The sequence below is a fragment of the Mchenga conophoros genome, linkage group LG2, assembly GCF_057382185.1.
Source record: "Mchenga conophoros isolate Kocher_MC1m ecotype Shallow Benthic linkage group LG2, M_conophoros_male_GT1.1, whole genome shotgun sequence".
Taxonomy (NCBI): Eukaryota; Metazoa; Chordata; class Actinopteri; order Cichliformes; family Cichlidae; genus Mchenga; species Mchenga conophoros.
The window spans coordinates 2,441,398-2,455,511 of NC_140527.1; the positions used below are offsets into that span (position 1 = coordinate 2,441,398).

The 14,114-nt window shown below is 40.0% G+C and overlaps 1 protein-coding gene across 1 annotated transcript in view; it reads left to right on the plus strand.

The window, feature by feature from the left end:
• Positions 1-947: 947 nt before the first annotated feature.
• Positions 948-14,114, plus strand: part of gfra3 (GDNF family receptor alpha 3) — an 80,923-nt gene continuing 67,756 nt past the window's right edge. Inside the window, exon 1 of the mRNA XM_085282881.1 lies at positions 948-2,156. Within this exon, the coding sequence (XP_085139007.1) occupies positions 2,093-2,156 (64 nt within the window). The 5' untranslated portion in view covers positions 948-2,092. The remainder of the gene's footprint in view (positions 2,157-14,114) is intronic.

The window sequence follows — 14,114 nt, forward strand, 5'->3', positions numbered from 1 at the left end:
TACTGAGTTGCATCCCAAGAACACCATACCTACTGTGAAGCATGGGGGTGGAAACATCATGCTATGGGGCTGTTTTTCTGCCAAGGGGACAGGACGACTGATCCGTGTTAAGGACAGAATGAATGGGGCCATGTATCGTGAGATTTTGAGCCAAAACCTCCTTCCATCAGTGAGAACTTTGAAGATGAAACGAGGCTGGGTCTTCCAACATGACAATGATCCAAAACACACCGCCCGGGCAACAAAGGAGTGGCTCCGTAAGAAGCATTTGAAAGTCCTGGAGTGGCCTAGCCAGTCTCCAGACCTCAACCCCATAGAAAATCTGTGGCGGGAGTTGAAAGTCCGTGTTGCTCGGCGACAGCCCCAAAACATCACTGCTCTCGAGAAGATCTGCATGGAGGAATGGGCCAAAATACCAGCTACTGTGTGTGCAAACCTGGTAAAGACCTATAGTAAACGTTTGACCTCTGTTATTGCCAACAAAGGTTATGTTACAAAGTATTGAGTTGTATTTTTGTTATTGACCAAATACTTATTTTCCACCCTAATTTATGAATAAATTCTTTACAAATCCTACCATGTGGATTCATGGATTTTTTTTTCACATTCTGTCTCTCACAGTTGAAGTGTACCTCTGGTGCAAATTACTGACCTCTGTCATCATTTTAGGTGGGGGAACTTGCACAATCGGTGGCTGACTAAATACTTTTTTGCCCCACTGTAAGTGTAAGTGTAAGAATTGAACCGAAACAATAATAATCGAAACAGCACAAATAGTGAAAAAGAACATAAACATAATACAGAATAATACCAAAAAAAACTCAACATCCTGGGGCAAAAAGGGCCAGAACCGGGACAAATAAAGGCTAAGAGAAACCCTGAGGGAGGAGGAACTAATATCGCTGAGAACTTAAGAAACAAAGATAACCAGAACCAGAAATAACAAAAGTCAAAAATATGAATTAACCAACAAACGCAAAACACTGGGTCACAGATCCAGTACCATGGCAGGTGTGGATCAAGAACAGCTGGTGGGTGAAGAAGGTTTTTTTATTGCTTGTTTGTTTTGTTTTGTTTACATTTAAATTCTTTTCTTTTAACATTTTCTTTAAAACTGTAAGACCCAGCACTGGCTTTGGCGATTAATTTTCTCTCTCTAGTCTATAGATTGTTGCTACCACGGCACTGAGGCTGTTAGTGTTGTGATGATGTCCTTGTAGTCATTACAGGATGCAAAACCGTTTCCGTGATCTAATTCTACAGAACTAATTCTGATGGTCGAAAGTTGCATCAATTGTCTTTTTTTTTTTTTTTTGGTGTGTAGATATTCTAGCATCCAAATTATTAAACGGTCGAATATTTGACTACTTCAGTGATGTTAGTGTAAATGCGCATGTTTGTGATTTTATAATTAGAACTGAGAATAAATGTCGCTGGGCCAAAGTGAGTTGAGGCTGTGCGCAGTGTTTGGTGGTTACAGAAATAGGAAAAGCAGTTTACAGCGTGACTACCCTCTTTACAATGACCTAAGTAAAGGACTGTTTTCATCCGCCAGTTCCTAAAGGTGGTGGTGGTGATGATGATGATGATGATGATCTCAGGGGGTGTAGGAGGAGGGATATCACCAGTTTATAACCCCAACATCCGCCGTTTGTCAGCATTGTGATCGCAGAATGCACCGGGACCAAACGAAGCCGCGTTATGACTGTCTGTGTGCACAGCTGTAGCCCAGTCACATTTGCTCCATCCAGTTGAATTCTCCGAGCAGAGCTGCGTGAAAGCGAACCTTTGGCACAACAGCAGTCACAATCTCCCTCTCGGAGCGTTCTCGCTGGCGCGTACTTTGCACCGAGACCTTCCTCCGAGGCTTCTCCTTTCTTTTCTCTGGAGACTGAAACTTAAAGGACTTTCTCGTCGCAGGGCAGAGAACAGGGGACGCACGGATAGTGTCAGTGCGGTAAATGTAGCAGCGGGCTGTGTGTCTTACTGAGCGGTGCTGTTGGACTAGCCGAGAACGCACCACGGACTAGCCGAGAACGCACCGCGTCCCGTCCCACATCCTCCTTTTTAATTCCCCCCTCCCCGTCCGCCAATGGGTGGCCCGAACAAGACCACCATGATTCTGAACGGATTTGCGCTCGTTCTTTACCTCTCAGGTAGGTCCAGTGGTTTAATTATTGTCACAAGAGAGAGAACTCTTCAGGGAAACACCTGAAGAAAAACACAACAGTCTTTGTCTAGATGCTCTTTGTCACCAAAGTGAAATGGAGAAGAGAATGGAGAGTGAAAAGTCATTTCATAGCCTCACATTTTGGTTCGGCGAGCCTCTGTTGTTTTGTTTTAATGATTATTATGCATTTGCATAACTTCGATGCGAAGATTTGGGTTCGCTTGGTCAGTTTCATTGTTTTGAACATCAGCGATGGAAAGACTGTCTGAATATGGATGCGGATGCTGCCCACTACTTAATCCTCAATACTAGTTCGCTTTTATTTTTCTTAAAAAACAGTTTTTGGCTTTGTTTCTGTTCTCTTAGCTCAAGCAAGAAATTGAAGTTTCATAGAGGCGTTTTGAAAGGCAAAAAATACCTGATAGTCACAGTATTGACCCGTAAACCCACAGACTGATATACATCAGACTCCTATAAGGATCAAATTAGAATGAAATTTATTTATATTATAAGAGATATAGAGGTTCAAATTATAGTGTCATATTAAATCTTATATATGTAAGATTTTGGTCTTTAGTCTTTAGCTTTGGATATTGTGATATACTTTTATCAAAATGAAAAAAGCCATAGATAGCACATAATGAATAATTTAACTACATTTTACACAAATGCATCCAGCAGAAACTATGCGTGTAGGTAAAGTTAAAATCACATGTAGCTAAACAGTAGTTTAGTTTAGGGAAAGCGGAGAAGCCTGCATAGAACAAAGGTGTAAATACACTGCCTGTCTTCACTGGGTAACAGTGCAGAAGAGCTTTCTAAACACGTTCTATATCATGCTTTTTGTATAGAACTTGGTTGTTGTTTCATCAGATTGTGAAAATGTGAACTTCTGTGAGCACCTCCGTGTGAATGAGCCCATATTTGGCTGTTAGCGGGACAAGATTTGAACAGTTAATTGCTGTAAGATAACACTAAAGGTGGGAAATTCCTGACATCATCTAGAAGGTAACAGGATGACGAATCAGTTTCAGTTAGACGTTAGAGTTCAGTTGAATTTCACCTCACAGTGTAAAATGCTTTAATTGGCTCTATAAATAAAAACTGCTTAAACTGAACTGAGCATTCTGCTGAACTGCTTCAATGAATGAAGGTCCAATATGCACAAATAATTTGAAGCTTTAGTTTGTGTATCTTTCCAGTCACATTTTAAAATTTCTTAACATTTTTTGCAGGATAGTTGCATTTCTGGCTATATGAGTGGTTTCTATTCATATTTTTGTCATAGTAATCCATAGTTTTAAATAGTTGTTGTTTACATAGTTGTTATATATAGTCAATATATATGTCAGAAATGCGCATATGTGTGTGTGCACCCAGATATGTGTGTTTGTGTGCATTTTATTTTTTTTAATAGTAGGAGGGTGTATGACAGGGCCCACATACACTGCTGGTATGTTTTTTCTTGAAGGCATAAACTGATACGGATACTTTTTTTAAATGAAGCTCTCATCAGGAAATACTTGGAGAATTTTTAACCCCTCGATACTGCAGAACAACAGGGCTTTGTGCTGCTTTAGAATATCTTACATTTGTAGGCGGTGCTAGATTACTGCTGTATCAAACGGAAATACTGAATGTTTATAACCTTTTGCACATGGTGTGGACATATAATGATTTTAGTCAACCTCTGTAATGTTATAATCTTTTGTTTTCACAAAGTTTTCACAAAATTCATCAGAATATCTTTGTGGAATATTATCCCTGTAAGACTCAACCCATCAAAAAATAGCCTGAAAATTCAGATTTTTTGGAACTGAGATGTTTATTAACCTTTAATAACAAAATCCACATTTTTTGTTGCTATATTATGTTGTGTATGATATATTTTTATTATATATTTATTATATAATTTGTGTATCGCATTTGATACATTTTGTATTTTTGGCAACTTTTATTTAACAACAATGTTAATTTTAGACAAAAAAAAAAAGAGTTTAGTCCATAAAATTTTGAAATGATGGAAAGTATTGATCATGCTGATGAAACAGGTCTCAGAAACTCGTGTATCAAATATGATACTGAGGGTATTATAGGGTTAGAAACACATTTGAGGAGGGTGTCCTTTCAGATATGAGAAATGTCAAGTTATTTTATTTATATCAATTATAAATAAAATTACTTGTTATTATGTCGAGTTATGTTTTTTTTAAATCAGTTTAGTGCAGGAAAGATGAGCGAGCGATGGAGTTATGTAGAGAAAATATATCTCAGTTGTTTTAGGATGAAGTGATTGGTAGTGTACACGTATATACACTAAATGTTTGAACACACCTTCTCATTTAATGGTTTTTCTTTACTTTCATGGCATCATTATAGATTCTCACTGAAGGCATCAAAACTATGAATGGACAAATATGGAATTATGCAGCAAACATAAAAGTGTGAAATAACTTTTATATTTTAGATTCTTCGTAGCAGCCCCCTTTGCTTTGATTGCTGCTTTGCACACTCTTGGCATTTTCTCCATGAGCTTCATGAGGTCGTCACCTGAAATGGCTTTCCAGCAGTCTCGATGGAGTTCCCAGAGATGCTGAGCACTGGTTGGTACTTTTGCCTTCACTCTGTGGTCCATCTCATCCCAAAACTATCTCAGTTGGATTTAAGTCAGGTGACTTTGGAGGTCTGGCCATCTGGTGCAGCACTCCATCACTCTCCTTCTTGATCAAATAGCCCTTACACAGCCTGGAGGTATGTTTGTGACTCTTGGACTTCCTTTCCGGGGGCGGTCCTCATGTGAGCCAGTTTCATTATATCACTTGATGGTGTTTGCGGCTGCACATTCAAAGTTTCAGCAATTTTCCAGACTGACTGACCTTCAGTTCCTAAAGTAACGATGGAGTGTTGTTGTCTTCTTAATAGGGTTGATGCTCCCAATCTCATTAGGAAGGCAAGAAATTCCACAAATGAACCCTGACACCTTCACACCTGTGAAGTGAAACCATTTCAAGTGACTACATCATCAAGCTCATTGAGAGAAGGCCGAGGGTCACTAACAGCACTGTCAACCAAGCAAAGTGTGGCTACTTTCACGAATCTAAAATATAAGACCTACTTACAACTATTTATCATTTTTCTCTGCTACATAATTCCATATTTTTGTAGTATTTTCAGTGTTGTAAGGAACAATACATTATTATTGTTATTTTATTTTTAAAAAATTAAGGATTTCATTAATTTGCATAGGTTATATTTAAAAATCACGAGCTGTAGCACAATCAACATATCACAGATGTTACAGGCCATGGAGAAGAAGGGTTTTAAGAAGAGGTTTAAAAACCGACAAGACTTGTAAAAAGCTCGATTTAATCAGGGCCATGATCTGACTCTCAAACTGAAGTTCAGCGTCCACTTTAACCCCATGGTTTGTGACAGTTGGCTTCATGTACTGAGACCCCAGATCAACAAATGGGGTCTGACTGTTATCACCACACACCATCACCTTTTCTCATCAACATTTAAAACTTAAAAAAACATGGTTTAAATAATAATACTTTCACTGGGTAAACTATTTTCAGTCAGTTATGTGTGAGTTTGATCCACACAATTTGTTAACTCCAGTAGATGACAGTAGGCACTTTCCCAAGCAGAGAGCAGAGAGCAGTGGCAGCTGGCGCAAAACCTAAAGCAATGTACTTCTGTGGCGCCCCGAAGTAACCTAAAAGAGTCATCATGACTTGAGCACTGTATATAAGACATTTTCACTTCTTGATCTGCTTCTTTTTAACAAGGAAGTGAAGCTGCTACAGTTCACCAGACTTAATTGACAAAAACACCAACTTTACGTTGCAAAACAGGGGAGTTGTTTCTTTACTGTTGCCTCGTTGGGTTGCTTAGTTTGTGTTATTGGACTGTACAAAAACAAAACAAAACAAACATTCATTAGTTTCTTTCCCTCCTTTAGCTGTCACATCACATAGCACCACTATGGAGGGGCAGGCACACAGCCCCCCCCCCACTAGCAGTTAAAGATTTGACCAGTAGTTGATGTTCAGAACACTTAGCAAGACTTTACTGAACTGTCAAAACACCTCATAAAGGCTCATTCCATCTCAGATCACCAGGAGCTTTACGCTCCACCGTCCCCAAGGTTTGTGACAGTCGACTCTACGTACTGAACAAAGGAACCCAGGTTGAGTGTTATCACCAAACACCATCACTTCTGACTTTTTCTCATTAAAATTTAAAAAGTTGAGAGCCATCCAGGCCTTTATGTTTTCAAGACACTTGAGCAGCAATCTAGCAGAATATGCTTCATTCTTTTTAAGAAGGACAAAAATCTGGGTTCATGAAAATAATCAAACTGAGCCCTGAAAAGGAGTGGAGGAGTATTTGTAGTCACCAAGGCGACCACAGAAAGTTCAATCTGCTAAGTCGGATCTAAATAACTCCAGGGCTATGCCCTTGATGTTCATGCACTGGTTCAATTCAATTCAATTTTATTTATACAGCCCAACAAAAACCCAACAATCATATGACCCCCTATGAGCAGCACTTTGGTGACAGTGGGAAGGAAAAACTCCCTTTTAACAGGAAGAAACCTCCAGCAGAACCAGGCTCAGGGAGGGGCGGGGCCATCTGCTGTGATTGGTTGGGGTGAGAGAAGGAAGACAGGATAAAAGACATGCTGTGGAAGAGAGACAGAGGTTAATAACAGATATGATTCAATGCAGAGAGGTCTATTAATACATAGTGAGTGAAGAAGAAACACCCAGTGCATCATGGGAATCCCCCGGCAGCCTACACCTATTGCAGCATAACTAAGGGAGGATTCAGGGTCACCTGGTCCAGCCCTAACTATATGCTTTAGCAAAAAGGAAAGTTTGAAGCCTAATCTTGAAAGTAGAGATAGTGTCTGTCTCCTGAATCCAAACTGGAAGCTGGTTCCACAGAAGAGGGGCCTGAAAACTGAAGGCTCTGCCTCCCATTCTACTTTTAAATACTCTAGGAACAACAAGTAGGCCTGCAGAGCGAGAGCGAAGTGCTCTGATAGGGTGATATGGTACTACAAGGTCATTAAGATAAGATGGGGCCTGATTATTTAAGACTTTGTATGTGAGGAGCAGGATTTTGAATTCTGGATTTAACAGGAAGCCAAAACAGGAGAAATCTGCTCTCGCTTTCTAGTCCCTGTCAGGACTCTTGCTGCAACATTTTGGATTAGCTGAAGGCTTTTCAGGGAGTTTTTAGGACTTCCTGATAATAATGATCTGGTCCCAACAAGAGAGTAAAATTTCAAGATCCACTGTGTCAAATGCAACAGTTAAATTTAAAAGGTTACGAACAACACAATCGCCAGAGTCAGTAGCAGTTGTTAAAACTCGTAAAAGAGCGGTTTCAGTGCTGTATTAAGTTCTGAAACCAGAGTGGAAAACCTCTAGAATGTTATTCCAAAAAGGCAGACTGCTATTGACCACTGCTAGAACAGACGGCCCTACAGTGGGAAACACCTCTTTAAATAGATAAGAAGGTACAGCATCATTTAATGAACCGAATGGTTTCAAGTGATCATCAATCTCCTGTAAAGAGAACGAAGTCACAGGCTTAAACTTGTTGATAACAACAGGACAGGGGACAGACACTGAGGGGTCATCAGCAGATGATCTGAGTCTTTGTGGAAATGACTTCACCAATAAAAAAAGAGAAGCTTTCACAAACAGCAGGAGAGGATTCAATGCAAACTCTCCGTGAGGCATTCGTCTTAAATAAAACGTGAGGTTTGTCACAGTTTGACAGAATAATAGCAGATAACTATTTTCTTTTGCCATCTTTCACTGGTTGCTGATAATGATTTCAGCAATCCCTTTGAAGTGACACCTGCAGATTGTCCTTTTTGTACTTGCACTCAGCTCTGCGGCACTCGTGTCTGACAGCCAGGGTTCAGATTTAGTTTCAGGCCTCCTGGTTTTCAGCGGAGCCACAGTGTGGCAGTTGGAGTGAAAACATGAGCTAAGCTCCTCAGTGAGATTGCACATAGACAGAGGAATGACACAGTTCTGACTGAAAATGGCAGAAAACTGAGCGGGTTAATAGGGCATTTCTGATTGTTGGCTAACTTCCCCCCATGCTGTTTTGCTCTTGGCCTCTAGTCTTCTTCTCCATGGAGGGTCCTGCTCTTTGTGGCTGTTCATCCTGTAGCCAACCATGTCAACGACTACTCTTGCCGTGGTGTAGATCAGCTGGTTGGTTGGTTTGATTTTTGCAGTACAGACTGTCTGTAATGCTGCATTCACTAGTAGATTTTCAGCAGTTACTTCACGTAGTATGGTAGTCGTGTATCCAGACTTTGAACACTAATTTTTTATGCCAAATGGAGGTTTAACAAAAAATCTTCTAAAAATTTGATTTGATGATTTGAGATATCCTAGTGCTTGAAAGCGAAAAATCTGCACATATTTAATAACAATTATTTTCTATTTTCTAATTAGAGTGCCATGTAGAAAGTCCAGAATTTAGTTTTATTTGGATTTGACAATCTATTAATATTTTTCTTGTTATGCAATTTATCCTATATCCTTAATCCAGCATTGAAGTTGAATGAAAATAGCTTTTTCTTTATTTATGTTACTAAGAAATTAATGTTGAAAAGTATTCTACATGCTTTATTTTGCATCATTGTGAAATATAACTACATACAATTCAGAAATTGCCAGTAGCTGTCTTTTCCAATGTGAAATGCGTATTGTTTTTTTTGTAGGAGGGCTTGAAGGATTTCCCCTCATATTTTAACTAGCAAATATGAGGAAAAATAATTCGTATTTGTTTGTTGCACCTGTACCAAATCAATTCGTTAACAATTTCAGGGTTTTAACTAATATTTTGATATACAAAAGAATGATTTGAAAGTGAGTCAACGGACCATTTTTTCAAAAGGAAAAAAAAAATCTCTATATATATACAGCACTGTGCAAAATTTTTAGGCAGGTGTGAAAAAATGCTGTAAACAAAGAAAGCTTTCACAAATATAAATGATTGTTTATTGGGCCCAAATGTACGACCCCAAACACACAGCCAAAGTCATTAAGAACTATCTTCAGCATAAAGAAGTACTGGAAGTGATGGTTTGGCTCCCGCACAGCCCTGATTTCAACATCATTGAGTGTGTCTGGGATTAAGTGAAGAGACCGAAGGATGTGAGGAAGCCTACATCCACATTCAGGAAAAGGACTAGATGTTGTAGTCCCTGACAATGCTTTGCTTTACATGGTGAGAATCTTGAGGGATGGTTGTTATGAGGAAAGGCAGCCCGGAAACTTTACCAGCAGCGCACATCATGGTGTGCCTCAACGTTGGGTCTTTTACCCAAGCTCATCTGCCATTTTTTGGGGGGATTAGAGATCTGATCTAGGTTATCATATTAACATTTGGGACACATCATCAGTAGTGGACCTTGGATTCATCGGGTGTTTTGGCCATTATCACCAGACACCCTCATCCAAGGAGGCTCTGCCAGGGTTGATCAGGCCCTGGAGTGTGTCACTGGTTTATCTTAGATTGTTATTTCTCTTATTCTTTCTAATCTATTCACTGCAACTGAGAAATAATACTCACCCCTTTAGCATTTATGGAGCCTCACTTCCTCAAAGGGACAGAAAAGGTGACAGAGAGAAGTAAGACAAGAGGGACAAGATAGAAGAGCGCAGAGCCGGAAGGGGGGCGCCCGATCCGGCTTCCCACACCTCCCCCACTGCCTCCCAGAAAAGGGAAGAAGAGCAGAGCAGAGAAGAGCAGAATATTTTCTTTTTTCTCGCGGTTAGCTGACTGCCGTAGCTGCCCAAGTAATGTCAGCCATTTTTAACCATAGCCAGTGACTGGTCCTCTCAGCAGTGTTAGCTAGTTCTCTTATAGCCTGCCGTTGCGCCTGTCCTCTGATCCCATTCTCTCTAAGCAGTTCTGCTGTTGTACTGGCAACAAAGCCCCTGCACCCCACCCTCTGCCAGCCAATTTGAGGCAGAAATTGTTTCCTCCTATGGTACCACCAGCTCAACGACACAGAGGATCTGTGGATAGGACACTTCCACTTTTGAAAGCGTTCTTTGTTTACAGCAGTTTTTCCCCTCACCTGCCTAAAACTTTTGCACACAATTGTTATGTGAAGCGAATATTTTACAGTGCTATTTCACAGCGCTCATATGTACGCTTTTTATGTAGGTCCGAGCAGAAAATGTGCTAAAGATGTTACAAATGGTCTAATTTCAGATGAAACCCCTATTTCAATAGCATTGAAGTTTTAAACAACTATCATAAATGTTAACCTGCCTGTTGAACACGTAACTTTAACCAGTTAGCATTTAGCAACTAAAACGTGCAATTTGTGGAGGAATTGCAGCAGGATTTTTCTACTGACTCGCTGTTGGTGGCAGTAAAAAGTTGCAGGTAAACAGGTTGTTGCTGTAGAGTGAAAACAGGTGTACCTAATAAAGTCTTTATGTTACTCATAATGTTAGTTCATATTGAGAAGAATGTCATGGTACACAAACTGGCGACCTTCAGCAGACAACAGTAACAGATGGTCAGAGTAACTGTGTCACTGAGCCAGTAAATGACACGAAGTAATTGCTTCTAAACCCCCTTAAAAACAATAGAGCCATCACAGAGCATAAACTTTAGACATGTCAAAATTATCCTAAGTTCAGCAATTTCTTCACATGCAACTAAAAAGTGTACTTAATACAATGGCAGAGACTGTGAATGTTACCCATACTGTATGATCATACTGAGAAACAGAGAAAGACAGTAAAAATTATGTGAACATAAGAGTTGAAGCATGTAAGAAACCTAAACCGGCAGCCTGCAGTCTGATTAGGTTCAGCAAAAAGTTTGTTACTGTAGAATGAATACAGCTGTACCTAATGAAGTGGCAGTGCACTGTCACTGTAAGTAACATTACTGTAGTATCATTTCATACAGCACATATCCCAAAAGGTTGATTCTGTTCATCTGGACGTTTTCAGTGGGAGAAACATTTCATCATCATCCAGGTGACGTCTTCAGTCTCAGCTGACTGCAGGTTTCCAACCTTATAAACAGGACATTTGCACAATACCTAAACCTCACCCACCGAATGGACAATGGTCTGGGAGGTCAGTTCCTTGATCATTAATGTGCTGTGTCACTGTAGCAGCAAAAAAAGTGGAAGATTTCAGAAACTGTACAAAATTTAAAAAATCAGAATCGAAGCACAATCAAGATGGTTGTTTTGCCTCACAGCTGTGGTTCAGAATACCACACTAATATTAATGGAGTAGGTAGGCAGTAAATATTATCATTCCTGCCTGTCTGTAATATTAATAGACAGGGTTAAGAGGATAATACAGTTTTTGTGTATTTTTAAGAGCCCCAGATTGAAGCTGAGTAAGGTCTGCCAGGAAGTAGACAGGAACAGTGAAAGTCAATCTAACACTCTTTTCAGCATGGTCCAAACTCACCAGAAGCTCGGCACTACCTGTTGTTTTAATTTTTGTTGTGTACTACCTTTTTTTGTCCTATGTATACTTTGCAGTTTCTATATTTTTTGCACTGCATCAGACGAGTTAAAATTGTGTTGTGATGTTTAGAAACTGTTGGTGTTAAAGAGAGAGCAACTCCTTTCTTAGTGTCATTTGCACAAATTGTCAGACTTGGTCGTCTGTTGCTGTGCACGCAATTTTAACGTAAAATGAATGTTAAACCTTTAATTATTGTTTATTGTAGAAGCAGCACTGGGTGCTGCACAAGTGAGATATTTCAAATGCTGGTATTGCTGTGCTGTAGACTTCTATAATTTGCACATGTGCACGCACACACTTAGTGTCAGGTGTTTTTCACCTATCGTTGATGATTTCCCAGCACTGCAGGGGTGTGTTCTTTGAGCAACAGGAGTCCTTCCAGTAGGCACAGAGCAAGAGAGAGACACGGAGAGAATTTCTTATCAGTATTGATCTCTAGTGACAGATGATGACGTCTATGAAGAGCAATGAGGCCAGTGAAATGTGCATCGTAAACCTGCTTTGATGATAAGTGTGAAAAAAAAGCAGCTCAGAGCAGGAAGGAAAGGAGATCATCCCAGGTCAGAGGAGGGAGAGAGATGAAGAGGATTAGAAATGTGTGAGGTGAATGAACTTTGTGAAAGAAGTAAGAAAACCCATCTCACTTCTTCTGTCACATTTAATGAAAAATGAGCAACTTACCTGGACTCCATCCGCCTGGTTCCATCTGATCTGGATGCAGAGGTGTGTGTGCAGTGTGCGCATATGTGACTGTGTGTGAGAGTTCTTCTTCTGGTCTATCCAAGGGAATAGTTTGGAGGTCTTCTGTGTGTTTTGTTGATAACTGGGATTTGGAACTCAAACACAGGGGCGGCAGATGGTGTGTTGGCTTCTGCTTGGTTGTGTGTGTGTGTGTGTGTGTGTGCATGAAGTGTGTAAACAGCAGTAGCTTCAGTGCTGTGAATTTGTGTGTGTGTGTGTGTGTGTGTGTGTGTGTGTGTGTGTGTGTGTGTGTGGGGGGGGTCCTTACCCAAACTCAATGTCGAACGTGAGTTAGTGCTCCCTGAAGGGATTGCTGCTCTCTGTGGTTGGAGAGCTGGGCTGATCCCAGGTCAGCTACGGTCTGACCTCCAGCCCATCTGCTATCACAATAACAGATGCGTTAGAGCCTGGCTTAAGACCTGTGGATGGACCCACAATCTCTAGTTAGTCTCAGTTAAACACAGTTAGTTTGGTGGAAACACAACTTTTTATCATCTCCACCTTTTTCCTAGCCGCATGAAGCACAAAACCCTAAGACATCAATAGCCCTAAGGCAACTCACAGAATAAACACAGGAAGAATGGGAATAATTCTGCAGTTTACTGTTAATTGGATGAGGCCTTGCAAAGCCAGCCTGCACATACAAGTTTTGCATATGTTAATTCTAAAAGGATATATGTGGAACTGACATTAAATTAAAATTCATTCAGCTAAAATCTGTTTGTGTAAATGTCTGTTTATTATTTGCATCACTGAAACTCACCTACCAGCCTGAGCTTAGCAGCATAACTAAGGGATGGTTCAGGCTCACTGGATCCAATCCTAAGTATATGCTTTATCAAAAAGGAATCTTTCGAGACACACTTGAAAATCAAGTTGCTAAGTTGGTGCAGGCAAAGTTAGCTCAGCCACTGTAAGCTCTCCCTGAGCAAATTGTCCGAGTGCAGATGGTGACTGCAAGGAGGAAGGGGAGCCCTACACAAAAGCCTTTAGAAACATGGTATCTAACCAGATGCTTCCTCTGGCATTACATTGTCATCCAGTAACACTTTGAGGAATCTTGGAATCATTTTTGACCAAGATATGTCCTTTGACATGCAAACTAAACAAATATGTAGGACTGCTTTCTTTCATTTGTACAATACCTCTAAAATTAGAAACATCCTGTCTCAGAGTGATGCTGAAAAATTAGTTCCATGAATGTATTACTTTTATGAAGGACTATTGTATTTTATTTTATTTTTTTTTGGCCTGTCCCGTTTGGCTCTTTTGCCATCAGAATTATTGTCTAAAGGCAAAGAAAGATGCCCAACGGATTTACTTTACCAAATTGATTCACCTTTTATTGTTTATTTTATTTTATTTTATTTTCACTTGTTAGATACGGGACAGACTTGACTGGGGAAAAGAAAGGGGAGAAAGAAAGAGGGAAAGAAAAACAGCGGGGAAGAGGGACGGGGATAAAGGACAAAAAACAAAAAACAAACAAAATAAGCAGACAAAAAAATCCATCTATCAATCACCTGGATCACCTGTTGAGAAAGAAAAAAAAGAAAACAAGCAGAAGAAAAAAAAGAGCAACATAATAAACAACATCACGATCTATGGGAATATGACAGTAAATACTAAATATTATTGTGCAGCACGTAAGATCG